Source organism: Pseudonaja textilis, chromosome 1 (assembly GCF_049901715.1).
Source record: "Pseudonaja textilis isolate UNSWEBS1 chromosome 1, rPseTex1.2, whole genome shotgun sequence".
NCBI classification, from domain to species: domain Eukaryota; kingdom Metazoa; phylum Chordata; class Lepidosauria; order Squamata; family Elapidae; genus Pseudonaja; species Pseudonaja textilis.
In genome coordinates, this window is record NC_141990.1 from 79,512,947 (window position 1) to 79,532,338 (window position 19,392).

Consider the following 19,392-nt stretch of genomic DNA (forward strand, 5'->3'; position numbering starts at 1 on the left):
CATAGTGTCTATAATCTTCCAACCCTTTTTATGAAAGTAATGAACTGTGACTCTCTTTTATCAATGCCCATTAGGATGATTTGATATATGAAACAGCTGGTAAACTTATCAAACACAGAACTCATAATGCTGACACAAGCAGTCTGAATTGGCATTTAAATAGTTTTCATCACCATTTGAGTCATTTTTTCCCCCCCCAAAGAGGCATGTGCTGCAGTTCAGATCCAAAGCTGAAAAGGTCCTTCAGTGTTGGGGGCCATGTATGCTGGTTATCTAAGTACCTCCCAATAGAAGTTATGCCTTCTCCTGGGCTTTCACTGAACAAAATAAATGAATTAAAGTATCAACAGAGTGCATCAAGGTGTTTCAGAGAAGGTAGGAGCACACTGTTGGCAGCATTAGCTTGAAAAAAAAAGAGTGAGTTAGGATTTCTTTTAAGTAAGAAAATGTATTACCCTACAGCTCTGGAGTTTTCTTCTTCTTCTTGTGCCATATCCGTCATCGGACATTGGCAATCATGTTGGCGATCCTATTTTTATCAACAGTCACACAAAAAAGTGCTGCTGAGTTTTTTCCAAATCAGTTCCTTAGATTTTGATGTTCTTCTTCTGCCTGGATCTTGTTTGCCTTAAATTTTTCCCCGGAGGATTAAGTGAAGTATGCCATATTTTTCCAGGTGTCACATCACATGTCCAAAATATTCTAACTTTCGCTGTTTTTTTCCACTTAATTTTGCAGCGGGGAGATAGTTAAGTTTGCCTTCCTCAACTTCTTAAATTTTCTTTTTTTTCCCCCTGTGCCTATACTGCTGGTTGCCAGCCAACAAGATAGCAAGCTGCATGCCTGCCCAGTGATAAGCAAAACTCAGGCAGAATTTTTTACCAATATCTTAAAATAGCAATTGTAAACATAATCAAAAGACCTGGCACGGGTCAACATCAGAAATCCAAAGAACAAGTGACAAAACCAAAGGACAAGATAAGACAAATAGTGGCAAGGAATCTAGAACTCAGGTAGTTCTTGACTTACGAAAGTTCATTTAGTGACCATTCAAAGTTACAATGGCACTGAAAAAAGTGACTTATGACCCTTTTTTCACCTTTGTAGCACCCCCATAATCATGTGATCAAAATTCAGATGTTTGGCAACTGGTTCATATTTATGATCGTTGCTGTTTCCCAAGGTCATGCGATCAGCTTTTGCAATCTTTTGACAAGCAAAATCAATGAGGAAATCAGATTCACTTAAAAACTGTGTTATCAACTTACCAACTGCAGTGACTCACTTAACAACTGTGGCAAGAAAAGCCATAAAATGGTGAAAAATTCGGTTAACAAATGTTTCACTTAGCAGCATAAACTTTGGGCTCAATTGTGGTCATAAATTGAGGAGTCCCTGTACTAACAACCATGAAAATACAACAGAGCTAAGGCTTGAAAAGTTGCTCTTGGAGTTTTCTTCCCAGAAGTGAGGCCAACAAATCAGCCCCTCTGAGCCTCCACCTAGTACACAAAACTGTGGGAGTTTACTCAGCATTGATTCTTCTCAGAGTTGTTTCTTGGCAGGTCTCATCAATCTACAGAGCTCTGCTCTTGGTTGTTGTTGAATCATTATCTCTGTTTAGGACTTGGTGGTTGGATTTCAGAGTTTGAGAGACTATCAGTGGATATAGACAAGACTTTCTGAGGGCTTTCTGGAACTGGCTCAAGAGTGGAGTTGTTGAGTTTGCCACTACTACTGACCCCTAGATGCCTCTAACTCCACTTCCTTCCCATCATCCACACGATGGGATATATTTAATTGGGCCTTTACAACATGAGCATAACTTCAAACTAATGAATGGTCCTGCTCTAGGAAGAGCCTGAGGGTCCCAGCTGAAAGGACTGGAGATCTTCATTTGGATCATCTGGCAAAGGTTCTGCCCTCCTGCTATTATGGGATTCATATTTAGAATCTGTGGTGCCACTTTAAATAGTCTAGTTCAGGAACAAGCAACTTACAGCACTCCAGATGTTACCAAACAATACTTCCTAGCATCGTTCACTGTTGGCCATGTTTTCAAGAACAGTTATCTTTTAACAATCCCTTAGTTTTGTATCGACTTTTTCTCAATCCAGAGAGTCATCAAATCAATGAAGTCCATTTCTCTGCCCATTATGGCCAAGTGTTTTCTTTTCCTTAATTGATTCTGGTTCTTCCATGAATTGCGCTCACATACCCAGAGTGCAGAGCCTGGGTGTTGTGGCGAGCCAGCAGCAGGTGCGGACAGCTGAGGAGAGCAAGGACTCAGATGAGGGGCCAGGACCATTAGGGAGTAGACTGCTGCCTTCAGAAATTGTGGGGGCTGGCAGCAGTGATGAGGAGGTTCCCGAGGAGCCTGTGCCAAGTGCGCATGTGCTCAGGGCTGCTCGTAGGAAAGAACAGCTGCAGCAACATGGGTGACTCAGGAGTAAGGCTGCAAGGTAATGGCCCCTCCTTCAAGAAGGTAAAAGCCAGCTGTGAATCAGACATTCTTTGTAGGAAGCAAAAACATTTTGAAACTCCAGCCTTGTGAACATTTCAGTATCTTAGTTGGTATTTGAAGACTCTCGTGTTGTGAAATATTTCTTATCTGTGATTCTTGGCAGTCTTGCACAGTTTTGGCGAGATTTGTGCTTATCAAAGTTAATTAGTTTGCAGCAGCATTTTAACCCGGGATTCGTAAGATTCATTAAAAAGGTTTCTGTTCCCTTCAATTATTGTTTGTTTTATTGGAAAAGGGTTTGGGTCAGAACACTGGGATTAAAGTTAGCAGAAATGAAGTCCCCACAATGGTTTGCACTTTTGAGGGAAGTGGATTTGAGTTGCATAGGGGAGGGGTGTGTGTGCTTCCAGGTAGCTGACACAGCCTTGGCATGCCTGTTGTGTGACCCCAATCTAGTGCCACTAAGTTGGCCAAGAACAAGTTAACAAACAGTTAGTGTGAAGCAGACTCAACTATATAAACTTTTCTACATAACCTGCAAGGTGAAAACTGGAAATAGTTTGTGCTAGAGCAAAACTATAGTAGGATGCAACAGTTCAATTTTCAGTATCATTAATTAAAATGTTCATCAAAAATTATTATTAACTAATTCTGTGACAATACTATGGTTTGGAAAGCCAATATTAATACTAGGGAAAGGGAAATGAAAAATACCAAAAAGAATACATGACTTTTTGGTAATATGTAACAGATGTAATCAATTTTATTTTATATAATTATGTTGATTAATTAAACAAGTTCACCCTATTAAACTTAGAGCTAGTAGCTTTCTATTAATTGAACAGAATATTAAGGGATATTAATATTCTATAAGTTATTAATACTATTAATAAATATTAATAATAAAAATGTAGAAATGAAAAGTAATCCCTTTATTTTTTTTAATCTGAGTAGAAAAATCTGAATTATGAAGGAACAGAAAAATGAGTAAATAATGGCAGTTTATAAATGATTAATCTAATTTTGTTTCATTTTTGATACAGACTAGAATAATTATGTTTAGGGTTCCATTGTATTGTATAGTATTATATTTCTTTCAGTTCATATGTACATTAAAAGTAAATTTAAATCTATTTTCTTTGGCATAATCATTTTGCAATTTGGAGAAATTAGATTTTCCATATTCTTTGCTGTCTAAATATGCTACCCTAAGCTTTTTTCTAAATATTAATAGGGAATACTTAAAATGAATAGGCATGCGTGCACATCTAAAAAAACTCTTTTAAAAATCCTGCACATTCTATTATATCTAATTATCTAAAGCTGTTGTACTTTGAACTGAACAGAATTACCAGCTGATATATATAGTCAGCTAAGTAGCTTTGATCAATAGGATGATCACTATATATAACCATGAAGCTGCCATATCTGGAGATCTAAGCAACTTAATGCCATAGATTGGCTGAGTGTAATCACTGACAATAAAATAGCCTAATCAATTAAATAAAAATAGATTATTTCAGCGTAACAGTACTTTCTTGGGTCAATTTCTGACCGATGATAAATTATAGTAGAAAACGCTGCTGATTTTTCAGTAGAAGCAAAGAGAGAAAAAAGTTTTCCTTCTTTAAACTGGTGATGCCCATTTCAGAAAATGTATTATGTGGTTTGAAGAGAACTCATGGAGAATATAGCTTTTAAATAACCAAACAAAAGTAGATATATTAGAATAGTTGTCAAGGCTCTTTGCTACAACAGAGTCAAGGCTGACACCTGCTTTGCAAGTTTCTCTTTAAAATATTTTTTCCCACCCCAGCATCCTAAGCAAAGAACTAATATGGACTGCCCTGAAGCAATGCTACATCAAGAACATTGTGCCCAAATAAAATAGCAGCCAAACATACCAGTCTTGTTCTGTGGAACATTGCTTTCCTTGTGGTTCATGACCAACTCAACGTAGTAGGGTACATTGAGCCCATCAATGGATGTGGCTTGACTAAAGGCAAACACTTTGCAGAAAGTTTTCTCTCAGCTGAAATTATCTATGCATGTCTTTGTTGGTGAGTTTGTAATTCCTATTGCAGTGTGTGTGTGTGTGTGTGTGTGTGTGTGTGTGTGTGAACAAATTTTTGACCCCAGGGCAGTATGCTGTCCTTGGCTATAGAAAATGTTATTTTCAAACCTTTAAGGAATTGCCCTGATTTTCCATTGTTCATTTTCTAGCATGGATTGTATTGCTCGTTTCCTATGACCATTCGCATTCTTGTCCCATGTGCCTCCTGATCCCTCACTCGTCTGTGAATAAGATCAGGGTTTTAACTAGTGGTTAAAACAACAAGTAGAATATTTTGCATTAATTCACAGAAAGAGACAGAGATAGCAATAACAGTAGCACTTAGACTTATATACCACTTCATAGTGTTTTACAGTCCTCTCTAAGCGGTTTACAGAGTCAGCATATTGCCCTCATCAGTCTGGATCCTCATTTTATTGATCTTGGAAGGATGGAAAGCTGAGTCAACCTTGAGCCGATGAGACTCAAACTACCAAAATGGTGACAGTCGGCAGTCAGCAGAATTAGCCTGCAATACTGCATTCTAATCACTGCACCACCTCTTAAAGATAAAAATATCTAAATAAATATCTAAATAAATAAACAAAAATATCTCTTAAAGATAAAGTGTGACTGTGTATGGCAAAAAGAGAAAAGGGGCTATGTGAACAGAGATATCTGCATGTGTGGGATACCTGTCTGGCAATGTATTGAAGCAAAAAAAAAAAGATAGCCTATCCATGGAATAGTACCTTGTGATATATACTTGGTATCCAGACCCCCTTATCTCCATGGGATCAGGGGTGGGATTTTACAGGTTCACATCTATTCTCTAGTACCGGTTGTTAGCATTCTAAGCAGTTCGGAGAACCGGTTGTTAGAAGAAATTACTGGCCTAATCCTGTAAGGAAGGCAGGAAGGAAACATTCTGGTGTTGCTTACAGAAACTCCCTTCTCCATTAACCTTTATTACATTCTTGGCAGGACTAGACTTCCTGTCTCAGGAACTTCTCTGGAGTTTTTTTCCCTTCCTTTGCTGGTGCTTTGCTTGTGTGGGGTGACCATTCAAAGTTACAATGGCACTGAAAAAAGTGACTTATGACCGTTTTTCACACTGTTGCAGAATCCCCACAGTCGTGAGAGGCCAGGTGAGGAGATGCATGCCTCGATGTGAGTGATGTTGATTTGGCCACACCCAGCCAGTCACATGACCAACTAGCCATGCCCACCAACTAAGCCACACCCACAGAACCGGTTGTTAAAAAAATGAATCCCACCCCTGCATGGGATGCATATAGTTTGACATTGATCTCCTCTTAGATCAGTGTTTCTCAAACTTGGCAACTTTAAGATGTGTAGGCTTGCTGGCTGGGAAATTCTGGGAGTTGGCCCTCTATCCTAAAGTTGTCAAGTTTGAGAAACACTGCACTAGATAAAAATCGCTTCGAACAATGTTGTATCTGCTGGCATTTGTCCCTCTGAAATTGTAAAATTACCTTTTTAACCACAACATTGTTATTATGTGATTCCCAATAGGCTTGGAAGTGGGTCTTGGGCCCTGTGATATTGCACATCTATGAAAGAATGATTAGACTATGGAGATTTCAGCAAGAGGTTGTCATTACAAAGGTATGTGTTCATGCTATATTTTGTTATAGATTTTGGTTTTTTTATTCTATATCCTATTCACATATTTATGTTATTTACTATATTCATGAATATTTTGTTATTCCCTTCATATTATTATTGTTTTTGTAAAGAACTATGCATGCTGAAATACGATTCAGCCAGTGGTGGGATTCAAAAAATTTTACTAGTGATTTTGTGGGCGTGCTTTGGTGGGCATGGCAGGGGAAGGATACTGTAAAATCTCCAGTCAGAGGTGGTATTTGCCGGTTCTCCGAACTACTCAAATTTTCTGCTACCAGTTCTCCAGAACTGGTCAGAACCTGCTGAATACCACCTCTGAAATGTTCCCTGTAATGAAATCCTAGATGAAATCTACTAGATCAGTGTTTCTCAACCTTGGTAGCTTGGTAAAGAGGTGTGGACTTCAATTCCCAGAATTCCCCAGTGAGTCCACACTTCTTAAAGTTACCAAAATTGAGGAACACTGTACCAGATGAAATCCACTGGTTCTGGCAGTAGTGCTTTCCTATGATAAAAGAGTTGGCTTATGAAATCTGGCCTGGAAAATTCCAAATGCCCACTATTGCACCTGCCAATGAACAGAATAACTAAGATGTGGAAAATGTTTAGAATATTCTGGATTTACCCTCTAGTAATTGTCTGAATTCTGAATTCAAACTGGTGGCCCCATCAAATAAAGATAAGGGCAGGAATACTTTTGTACCAACCAAATAATTTCTACTTCTTTCACTCAGTAATCTGATTCATTAGGGCTTCCCGTGTTTAATTATTGTTTACAAAGTACAAAACAAAATATGAATAAATGTTCTTGGTAGACAAGGCTGGAGATCAAAAGGAGTAGCCTAATGACTGTCCTTCCAGTCTTATGACCCTTCGCCATCTTATCTGCCTTTTCCTGTAGTCCCTGCTAATGAACAGAATAATTAAAATATGCCAGTTGCCATTTTGCTTAGGTGGTGACTCACGCCTCTGGGGTCTTAGAGCTTCAGCTGAAGAAGCGTGGCTTTAAAATGGAGCCTGGGCAGTACATCTTCCTCCAGTGCCCTGCAATCTCCCAGCTGGAGTGGCATCCTTTCACTCTCACTTCAGCTCCTGAAGACGACTTCTTTAGTGTGCACATACGAGCAGTTGGGAACTGGACGGAAGCCATTTTCAGGGCCTTTGGAGCCCACGAAGAAACATATAAGGAACCCTGGAAGCTGCCAAGGTCTGGAAATTCTTTGCGATGTAACTGGTTTGGCTATTCATTTTTGATTATCTGAAGAAGCCAAGCTCATATGCTAACTGCAAATGTAGCCAAATTTACTAACTTGCTAGCAGGAAAAATAGATAATAGAAGATTATTGAAATGGCAGTACTTAAAAAAGATTTCATGTATAATTTTACCTGAATCTGATTTAGCCCAAAGTAAGCATCCTGAAATATCACATTTTCAAGGGGAAACATTAAGAATTTGCTTAAGGCTGCATGCCCGAAGTCTTCCTGCGGATCAGATTTTATTAATCTCTAAACTTCTTCTTCTGACCCTTCTACCTCATTTTCTTATTGAATCAGGCACTTTCACAACACTCTGAAAGAAAGAGGAAATACGTCTGGTTAATAAAAAAAGCCTTCAGTCCCAGAAATCACAAATTCTCTAAGGTTCACCCCAAAGTTCATTATTATGTTGAATGGGGAGGGAGAGATTTTATCTGAAAATAATATCTATCCCAATATTCAATGTCCCAAAATTAAAGCCATATGGTTCTGCATTGCCTATTATTCTATGGCAATAGAATTTCTAATTTTGCCATGACACTGTTTCTCTTCGGTTATGAACTTTGTACCCACAGTTTGGAGAGAACTTGGAGAAAAAGAATTTTGTGGGATTTGGATAAATATATCTCCTTTGGATGCTGGCTCAGCATTATCTGGCAATGTATCATGTGTCTGTTTTCATAAAATTGCTTTTAGCTTGCATGAAAGGGGTGCCTGTTGCTTGAAAAAGCCCCAAATCCAAGTCCACATATCCCCTTTTCTAAGCTTTGGTTAGAAGTGTTGTAGAGATGTCTGACTAAATTCCTAGAGACAGGTTAGCTAATATTGTCGTAATTGATGAATCTTCCTTTTAATCCCAGATTTGCTTCAGGTAGGATCCAAAGGAATTAAGTCCAAATCTGGTTAATTCATGTCACATCAGTGATATTATTTTTAATCCACTGAATTAGGCATTCAGTCTCCAAAATACAGGAAGTCTCATTTAAAGACTGCCTTGTTTAGACATTGTTTACAATTACAATAGTGATGGAAAAGTAACTTTATGACCAATCCTCGAAATTATGACCCTCACAGGTCAGTAACACATAGGAAAGCTGTAGTAAGATCTTAAGCATAGTCACAGTTGTACTTAGCAGCCACTTTGCTTAATAACCGAGTTGCTAGTGCCATGGGTGGCTGCTAAATAAGGGCTACCTATATCTTGTGAAAGAGCAATATAATTAAAATGTGGCTTAGTGAAGAAACAATGGATTGTGTTTACTGGAGCTCTCTTTTCAGCATTTCTTTTCTCTTACTTCCACGCTTTCAGATGTGAGGTCTGAAGAAAAGCTATAGTCATGTTCTCTTGATCACAAATACATGTCTGCATATGAGCACAATTTTAACTCCTTTTCAGACACATCTTGAAGAGATTGACAGAGTGCAGGTACAGCTATTGTGCCTCTCTAATCCTGGATCCTAGTGCCATTGTCATATCAGTTGGCCTTCACATTAGACAGAGTGGGACAGCCATCTCAGATGGCAGATATAACAACACTCCTCTGCACCCACAGCATAAAAACCCAAAGTGGTTGTACAGGTAGTCCTCAACTTACCACCAAAATTGAATTCGAGCCCAAATTCATTTTGCCCCATTTTTTTACCTTTCTTGCCAAATTTGTTAAGTGAATCATTGCCATGGTCAAGTTAGTGACTTTGTTAGGTTACTATGGCTTCTCCCTTGAGTTTAATTGTCAGAAGGTCACAAAAGGTAATCACATGACCCCGGAACACTGCAAACATCATAAATACATGCTAGTTGCCAAATGTATGGATTTTGATCACATGACCATGGGGATGCTGCAACAGTCACTTTTTTTCAGCAGTATAACTTCAAACAGTTACTAAACAAATAGTTGTACATCAACCATTTGTAGTCTACCTGTAGTCTAATACCAACACAAAGAACATTACTGTTTTGTAAGTATTAGTTGGGATGTCATTGCAGACTTGCTGTGGATGGGCCCTTGGGAGGTGCAGTCACTGATGTTTTCCAGTATCCCATTAGTGTGTGTATTGCAGCAGGAATAGGAGTCACTCCTTTTGCTTCCATTCTGAAATCTATTTGGTATAAGAACAGTAATCTAAACACACAACTCAGAGTGGAAAAGGTAAGTCATATTGTGGTTATGAATTTCATCTGTCTTATTTCATCACTTTTAAACTTTTTGCAAGTAAGCTAATTTAGTCAAGTACTTACTCCACTTAGCCTTACCTAGTAACACATCCTGTTAAACGTTGAGCTTAACTACTGGTGACTGCATCAACATGACTCACTGTTTTATTGACCATACAGAAAATGATCTGCCCTTACTTTTTTTGGAGAGGGGTTATGTTGACTTCTTTTTTTTTTTTTTTTTAGATCAACTAGATTCTGCTATTCTTTTTCAGCGATTTACTAATGTTTGGGGTCATAATATCCTGGAGTTAGTAAAAGAAGTAGATTTATTTTAGTGTTGCCTCTGTGTGTGTGTGTGTGTGTGTGTGTGTGTGTGTGTAGTATGTGTATATGTGTGTTATGTATGTGTACACTTTTGTACTCTCAAAAGTGTAGTCAATAGTGCCCACAGTAAAATAAATGACAATAAAGGTCTATATCTATCTATCTATCTATCTATCTATCTATCTATCTATCTATCTATCATCTATCTATCTATCTATCTATCTATCTATCTATCTATCTATCTATCTTGAAAAGAGCCATTATCCTTCTTCAACATCAGTATGAGATGGGGCAGAAATATTCAGCCTTACAGGATTGTAACAATTACTATTGAGTCAGTTTTATCTAAAGATTAAAAGCCATAGGCTAGAAACTGGGAGATTGAGTGCCTTATCATTGGATGACTTTGGGTGAGTCATTCTTTTCAGGTTTAGGAATAAAGCAATAGTAAGCAAGAGAAATATTGCCAAGAAAATTGTATGGATTTATGCAGCCAATCACCAGGAATCATGACTGATTCAAAAGTCATCATCATATCATCATCGTCATCATCATCTTGAAATCATAGATGAAAAGAGCTCTGCATAATCTAAAAATACATTTCCTATTGTATGATATGCCCAAGGCTTGGTAAACACTTCAACACTTTTGCCTACTCTACATCCCCTTACACTGTCAAATTACCAATAGCCATTCAAGATCAACTCTTAAGAGCATCCTTAAGCATGATGTTCAAGGTATCAATTGAAAACATACACGAATGACTGTTGGAGTACATTATTAAACAATAGAGCTCTGCACTGTCAGGGCTTGCTAGAAAATCAAGTATAAATTTTAAACCTGAGCACAGTAGCAGGCTATAAGATTAGCCACTTATCTCCAAATAAATAATTTAAGAGCCATATAGGATGCCCAGTGAAAGCTTGCACTTGGTTGAATTGTTTTACTTTCCCTTGACAGGTTTATTTCTATTGGATTTGCCGAGATCCATCTGCCTTTGAGTGGTTTGCTGATCTCCTGTGCTTGCTGGAAGCACAAATGGCTAAGAAAGGGAAAGCCTATTTTCTAAGCTATCACATATTTCTTACCGACTGGGATGAAAGTCAGGTATAAATGAAATCTTCTGGGACTGAGTTACTGCATCTTATTTTTCTAGGACTGCAGCCTAAGGAACAGTAATCAAATGAAGGCTTAATCGCATCAAGCACGGCTTTCTTAAAATGAATCATACTTACATTTGTCTTTTGAAAGACTCTGTTCCCAGTGCAGTGTCACAGAGTCCCAGCTATGCCAAAGCAAATGTCAAAGCTGGGTTTAATGCCAAAGTTCTCAGTAACTGCGGGAGTATCCAGATCTGTGATTGCTCTCCAAAGCCCTTTTCTTCCCTTCTCATCTATCATTCTCCTCTCCCTTCCTCCCTGTCCTGAGGCTCAGCTAGCTACCAATTCACTCAATCTGCTGATATCACTGAACTTTTCTTTATGGTGCTAGAGTACCGGTGTCACAGCTTGTACTTCAGTTCCTACATGCTATTTGTGGGGACGGGGTTGATAGATGAGCCTATATGAAATAAATGTCAACCCTGTTGCTGGAGAACAAGGAAAGACTTGAAGCTGCCTTTAAAGACACCTAAGCATGAGTTTGGACAGATTCACCTCAGATGCTGGTTCCATCAGTCAATGGCACTTCACTGGAGAACCTTTGGGCCATCATACTTAATTATCATAATATTGGGTGATGTTTTAACATTTACATGGATTAAGCTTTTTCTAACAAAAAAGGATGGAAGCAGACTTTTCTGCTCTTTCTTTGCTCCAAGAACCTCACAAAGAATCCTCTTACATAGGGCTGTCAAACTTCCAGCCCATGGGCTGGATGCATCACATGCTGGCCATGCCCACGTCCAGCTTAGCAAAGCTTGGGGGGAAGTCACCCCAACAATCACAACAATCAGTGATGCCACTGTAATGACATGAGTTTGATACCCCTGCTCTAACAGTTGGAAGATCTAGCTGATTGGCATAAAGTGAGAGATGGGAAACAGAATCACTGAAAGTTGACAGAATGAACCCAAATTTCAGAGAATCTCCCTCCCTCCCTTTCATCTCATCTCTCTATATCTTTCAATTGGTTCCTCTGTTCTCTGAGCAGTCTTTGGAGTCCCTCAGAGGAACCCTGAATGGGAATCAAGGACTGGGAAATATCTGATCTTTTCCCATTATATCTATATATTCATTTGTCCAGTAGTAATATTCTCTTTCTTCTTAATTCTGAAATAATGACTTTTTGATCCACTGCAATATAGGCTATGCACATTGCCTTGCATTACGAGAAAAAGGTGGATGTAATTACTGGCTTGAGACAGAAAACTTTCTATGGGAGACCAAATTGGGACACTGAATTCAAACAAATAGCAGAAAATCATCCTGGGTAAGGCATGTTAGCAACTCCTGATGATATCACCATGCTATGTTTTTCCCAATGTTACAAAGATAGGAAGGAAACTTGTTCTTTGATATGTTTAAGTTGGAAATTTATACTAAAAGCATATTTATGTGTTATAATGCTTTCAAGGAAGAAATCTTGAGTAGGCAATGCCATCAAATCTAATTTTTGGACATGAAAATCTAATGTTTGAAAGTATTTCAGCTTCTTGGCATTTATCCAGCTATAATTGAAAGCCCCAATCCAATTATTGTTAAACACAAAGGACAAAGTAACATTAATTTTCATTGAAAATGGTTATTAAAAAGATAAACAGTGAGGTCTTTTTTCTTAGAATGTCAAGGATGTGTTTGTTCCCCAATCTCATTGGCTGTGGATGTAAGGACAATGCTGTTATGTTATTAGTTCATCTCAGCTTGAAAGGTCTAAGTTGAATACCAGAGGATTGGGATGGGTGTTGTTTTTGGGGGCTAGAAAGTCTTAGAAAAGCTTCTTTGTTCCCAGAGAGTTCTGAAGCAATCATTACAACTGCTAACTTCAGAAAAGAGGAAGAAAAATAGTTCTGATTACTTATCAGACCCCAATATTTAATTATCTGTTGATCAGAAACTAAAATCAGTGCCATGGAAAGGAAGAAAGAATTGGACTATTTTTAAGATATGCAAACGAAGAAAAAAAAATAGTGCAAACCTTGTCTGATTGCTCAGAAATAAACTCCATCGACTTCCGGTTTGAGCCTCTTCGCGGACAGACCGAAACCACGATCGTGCCTGCTTTCAATCCGTGCTCGCCGCTGTAACACCCCGAGCCGGCTGGTTTCGGGGCTAAGCCACCCCATAGAGGTGGTGAAGAGGGGAGAGACTGCCAGCAGGGTTGAGGAGAGCCACATCTCTCCTCCTCAGCTGGCCATTACTCCCTTTCCCGAAGGCGGTTGCAGCGGTGGTCAGAAATGGCCACCTCAAATAAGAACTCAACCGGAAAAGAATGTGCAGGAGGAAGATAAGAACAGAAAGTTTTGGTTGACCAGGTTAAACTGCAAAAGCCACAACTAAGGTACCCTGGAATTTAAACTAAAAAAACAGTAACATTGTTCCCAAAGAAGATTCTGAAGCAGCGAAGGAGAGAGAAAAGGGAAAGGATTTGGTTTTTTTTTCTTCTCTCCTTTTCCCTATACTGACAGCTAAGAGATCTAAATAACAAATTGGAAAAAAAATCCACTTTGACATCAATAGGCATTTAACCTGAAAATAAAATGTCAAAGGGATAATAAAGATTTCTGGATACTTAAAACCTTTTAAAAGCAGGAAAGGAGAGAAAAAGAATAAAAGGGCAGGATCTGGAAAAAAGGGAGGAATTAAAAGGAATTTACAGTAAAACCTCAACAAGACTTCTGAAAGATACATTTTAACTGAAACTTGGCTACAAAATAGTAGAATCCCAGGAAGAGAAAGGAAAAAAGAAGCATGAAGAAACAGCTTGGGAGTATTTGGATTATTTGGTGATCTCTGGATTTTTGGTTATTGCATTTGAATGACTAAAATCGATCGGGTGGTTGTTTAAAAGTGTTTTAAAATGGCACTACTTTTAGATGAACTGAAAATGGAACTTAAAAAGTACAAAGAAGATGCACAAGAAGGGAGAGGTTCTTTTGGCTTCGTATTTTGATTCTTAGAAATGGAGATCTCGAACTATGAGAAACAACAAGAAATGCCTGCAGAAGAAGAAGACTGGGACAAAGAAGAAGCCATCTTTAATGAACAAGTAATTTTATGCGGGGGGGGGAAGGAAAGGGGGGGAAAGAGAATGAAAAGTTTAAGATTTGAAAAAACAACCAAGAAAAGGACTAATAACTTGAAAAATACATATAATATTAGAAAGGAACAGAAGAGAGGAATACAGAAGAGAGAATTGGAACTAGAGAGACAAGGGGGTAGAAGGGGGAGGGAGAAGAAGAGAGGGAAGAAGGAAAGGAAAAGAAGTTATAAAGGACAGAAACAAGATATGGAGAAACAGGGCCTATTTAGAGATAACGGGTGAAATTTTAATTGAAAAAGGGATTCTGCAAAGGTACATAAGATAATATTGTTATATTAGAAATAGAAGTAATTTTAGAAAATATGAAACAATGTGATTAAAATGATGGATAAAATAGTTATTGTAATCTAGTGAAGTGTTTGTTAGTAAATAAATGAAATAACATGAATGAGAGAATTGAATTAGGAAAGGATGGGAACATTTTAATTATTTAATGTTTTATAAAATATAAGGGAAGAGAAATAGGGGAAAAAAATAATTACCGAAAGCTTATAAGTGTTCCCAAGGAAGTATGATATTTAATTGAAAAGTAATGTTAAAGATGTTAAGACTTTAATGAATATTAATGATAGAATTGAATTGGGATGAAATGAGTGTTTTAATTACATATATTTATAATCACTTTTTAAGAATATAGTGGGTATTTTAAGAATGTACCAAGCAGAATTCGATTGGAAGTTATGTATTATATTGAATGTTATAACCTCAAGGTATATATTGAAGCTTAAATAAGAGTTGAATGGATAAAATTAAAAGATATAAAGGTGTCATACTCCAATTAGTAACAACAGGAGAAAATTTGTTTAATGAGAAAAGAAAATATGAAATTGAAACAGGACAGACAAAAGTATAAATATAATGATTTGAATTGAGATAATTAAAATAAAATTGAGAAAATTAAGAGAGGAGAAAAACTAAGTAGAAAACATAAAACAGTAATAAGATATGGAATAGAACATCAAAGTGAGCATGAAATAGAGTTTGTGTCTGTATGAAGAAGTGTAACCCGGGACCATGCTATTTTCAAAAAAAGATGTTTTATTTGTACTATGTTTTTTTTGTGAAAACCCAAACAAAATTTTCAAAAAAGAAAGAAAGAAAGAAACTCCATCAATTTCAGCAGACCATAATATATGTAACAAGATTAGCAGATTCTTTAAAATAGTATGTAACACATACAATTTTATAAGGGGAAACTATAATTAGACAATATAACCTAGTCGATATTTAATCTAAGAATTGCTAAATAGGGATTTGTGCAGGACAGAAAAATTCTGAAAATTATCTATGATAAATTTTGTGAAATATACAGTAAAGTTTATAGATGTCTAGTATTCATAGCTGTGAAAGTTGGACAATAAGGAAGGTTGAGTGCCAAAGAATTGAGTCCTCTGAACCAGTGGTGGGATTCAAATTTTTTTACTATCGGTTCTGTGGATATGGCAGGGGAAGGATGCTGCAAAATCTCCAATCAGAGGTGGTATTTGCCAGTTCTCTGAACTACTCAAAATTTCCGCTACCAGTCCTCCAGAACTGGTCAGAACCTGCTGAATACTAGCTCTGCTTTGAACTATGGTGCTGGAGAAAACTCCTGCAATTCCCTTGGACTGCAAGGTAATCAAACTGGTCAGTCCTAGAGGAGATCAACCCTGACTGTTCTTTAGAAGGCCAGATCCTGAAGATGAAAACTCAAATATTTTGGCCACATAATAAGAAGGAAGGACTCACTGGAGAAGAGCCTAATGCTGGGAAAGATTGAGGGCAATAGAAGAAGGGGACAGCTAAGAATGAGGTGGCTGGATGGAGTCACTGAAGCAGTTGTTGTGAATTTAAATGGTTTCCGGGGGATAGTAGAGGAAAGGAAGGCCGAGAGGATCGTTGTCCATGGCATCACGATAGGTCAACAATTACAGTAACAACAATTATTCATAGATGTCTCCTATTAAAATCTGTTCTCTATTTTCTGAGTGAAGATAATATGAAAAAATTAAATGGGTATCTTCCATTTATTATATTGACATAATTCCTCATGTGAGGACTCAGCAAATCTTCTGAGCAATGTAACAATGTATTTATTTATAAGTAATCCTCACTTACCCATTACTCATTCAGCAACCATTCCACGTTATGATGGCACTGAAAAAGGACTTATGAATGGTAATCAAAGTTGCAGTTGTCACAGCATCCCTATGATCACATGATCACAATTCGACAGCATATATTGATGATAGTCATAATGTCAGGTCACATAAATTACCATTATAACCTTCCTAGCCACTTCCAATGAGCATGTCAAAGTCAATGGGCACAGTAGAAAGTTGTAAGTCACAATCATGTGATATCATGTTTAATGGCTGATAGCTATTTGTTTCATGATTGATGTCATAAGTCAGTGTAGTCATGTGACATTTCACTTAATGACTTCGCTGCTTAGTGATTGAGTTGTTGGTCCAAACTGCAGGGAGGATTATCTGTATTTCTAATATTTCTAATAGGCCTAATAAGGGATTGACTCTAAGATAAAACTGACATCACATACTCTATACTCTTTATAACTTCCAAAGCTTGGCTAGATATCTACTGTGTTTCAAAACCTGATCAATACATGTGGACTACAACTTTACCACAGGTGTAGCCAATAACAAAATTGTGAAATTCTCTCTTCAAGAAATCTTGACAGGTACAAGATTATTATTCTTACTAACACTGAAATACCTTTAAAGGCAAAGTCATTAAAGCAATTAACATCAGCTAAATACATTTAGAATTTAAAAAGAAAAATGGAATTAAAAACAATCGTTCTAATTAAAAATAATTTCATTCCTAACAACTGAGACGCTTAAAAACCTAGCTTGGAGCATACTATCAACTAAACAGTGATTAAGCTTTGCAAGTCCTTTAAACATTGATAATATTGATGTTTCTTCCCTGTCTCCCTTCTGGGAAGGATTTCTACACATTTGGGATCACTGCAAAAAACGTCCTGTAATAAATGTTGATAGTTGTCCAATAGTCAAGACAGTAAGTCTAAAAGCCACAATGTCACATGTCACAATACCATCATGATTTCCATAATAACGTCATGATGCACTGTGTAGGTAGTGATATTCTCCAGGGATGGGAAGATGTGGAAGCTTTTTTTCAAAAGGTTTTTAAATGTTGCCTCTTTTGTATTTTACTGACACAAAGACATTGCTGTACCACTTCAGTCATATTATTGTGATCCCTTTCAGATCTCCTGCTTCTAACATATGTGTATAATTTTTCTATTCAAGGAAAGGGTTCTTAATCGTAATTTGTGAATCTTGATTTTCATTGCAGCAACCGCATTGGTGTGTTCTTTTGTGGATCTAAAACTCTTTCTCGGAATCTTCAAAAGATGTGCAACCGGTATTCATCCACTGATCCAAGAGGCATTCAATTTTATTATAACAAGGAAAGTTTCTAGAACTTCTTTTTAAAATGATAGCTGATAATTGCATGCTTGGAGCAATGGAAATGCATCATTTTGAAACGAGTGTTTGTTATTCAGTAAAGGAACTTATATCTCTATTACTATGAATGCAGATACTTTAAAATACCTTAAATTCTTAAATTTTATGCCCTATTTGATTATAGGCTGCATGCTTTATTATTTCCTGTAAATCATTGATAAGAGCCCTCTGGAAATAGAATGGATTATAATTTAAAAAAAATAATAATAATCCAGGAAACATAGACATCAAGACTAAGTTTGTTTCTCTTCATTAGCTTTGAATAAGACACAATTTATGTGTAGTTTTCACTTCAGAAGCATAAGAAGACTCTCTGGTTTTACTAGCTGAGCTGGTGACATATCTGAAGACAGTCTCTGAAAATACCAGAATGATCTGGATAGAGGTTCTCAATATTCTCTTGATCAGTGGTGGGATTAAAAATTTTTTTACTACCATTTCTGTAGGCGTGGCTTGGTGGGCATGATGTGGTGTGGCTTGGTGGGTGTGGAATGGCTCGATGGGTGTAGCAAGGGAAGGATATTGTTTTTTGTGCCAAATAACACAAAACATATGCCATACTCTAAGTATAAGTATTTAAATCCCTGCCATCAGTGGTGGTATTCAATTTTTTTTTACTACCGGTTCTATGGCTGTGGCTTGGTGGGCATGGCGTGGCTTGGTGGGTGTGGCGTGGCTTGATGGCAGGGCAGGGGAAGGACACTGCAAAACCCCCATTCCCTCCCCACCCCACTAACCTGCTTTCCAGCTCTGTTCTCCTGTGCAGGGCAATAAAATAAATAAAATAAAATAAATAAAATCAGGAGGCAGAGAATAGATGGGGGAAGGACCAGTTAGAGGTGGCATTTGCCAGTTCTCCAAACTACTTAAAATTTCTACTACTGGTTCTCCAGAACTGGTCAGAACCTGCTGAATGCCACCTCTGCTCTTGATGTTTTCGTCTATCTGCAAAGCTAATCTATATCATACCCTTTAAAGTATGAACTTTTCCCCTAACTCTGTACCTATGTGTAGCCTGCCATCAAAATGTACTAAATCTGATCATAATAGAATAACATCCACTTTGATAATTTGAGGTTTATTTGTAGCTATTTTCCATTCAAAATAAGGTACAGGGGGTCCTCACCTTACAACCACAATTGAGTCCAAAATGTAGGTTGTGAAGTGAGATATTTAAGTGAGTTTTGTCCCATTTTACGACTTGTCTTGCCACATTGGTTAAGCTAATCACTGTGGTTGTTAAATTAGTAACACCATTGTTAATCGAATCTGGCTTCCCCATTGATTTTGCTTGTTGGAAGATCACTAAAGGAGATCATGTGACACTTCAACTGTCATAAACATGAACCAACTGTCAAGCATCCAAAAGTAAATCATATGACCATGGGGATGCTGCAATGGTCATAAATGTGAAAAATGGTCACATAAGTCACTTTTTTCAGTGCTGTTGTAACTTTGGTCACTAAATGAACTGTTTTTTTCATGGTAAATAGTTTTATTTGTAAAATAGCATACAAAGAAAATACAAAAATAAATAGTTGGGAAAATAGGGAAGGGAAAAGGAAAAGGGGAAAGGGAGGGAAGGAAAAAAAGCCATTGACTTCCAACTCCCTTTGGTGCAGTAGAATAAGGCATTAACAGAGTGGTGGGATTCAAAAATTTTTTATTACCGGTTCTGAGGGCATGGCTTGGTGGGCGTGGCAGGGGAAGATACTGTAAAATCTCCACTCAG

The 19,392-nt window shown here is 37.4% G+C and overlaps 1 protein-coding gene across 1 annotated transcript in view; it reads left to right on the forward strand.

Moving 5' to 3' along the window:
* The window catches only part of NOX3 (NADPH oxidase 3), a 28,600-nt gene extending 10,986 nt beyond the window's left edge, over positions 1-17,614 (forward strand). The window contains exons 8-13 of the mRNA XM_087921775.1: positions 6,054-6,146; positions 7,121-7,374; positions 9,412-9,574; positions 10,867-11,013; positions 12,212-12,336; positions 17,488-17,614. Of these exons, the coding sequence (XP_087777901.1) occupies positions 6,054-6,146; positions 7,121-7,374; positions 9,412-9,574; positions 10,867-11,013; positions 12,212-12,336; positions 17,488-17,614 (909 nt within the window). The remainder of the gene's footprint in view (positions 1-6,053; positions 6,147-7,120; positions 7,375-9,411; positions 9,575-10,866; positions 11,014-12,211; positions 12,337-17,487) is intronic.
* Positions 17,615-19,392: the final 1,778 nt, after the last annotated feature.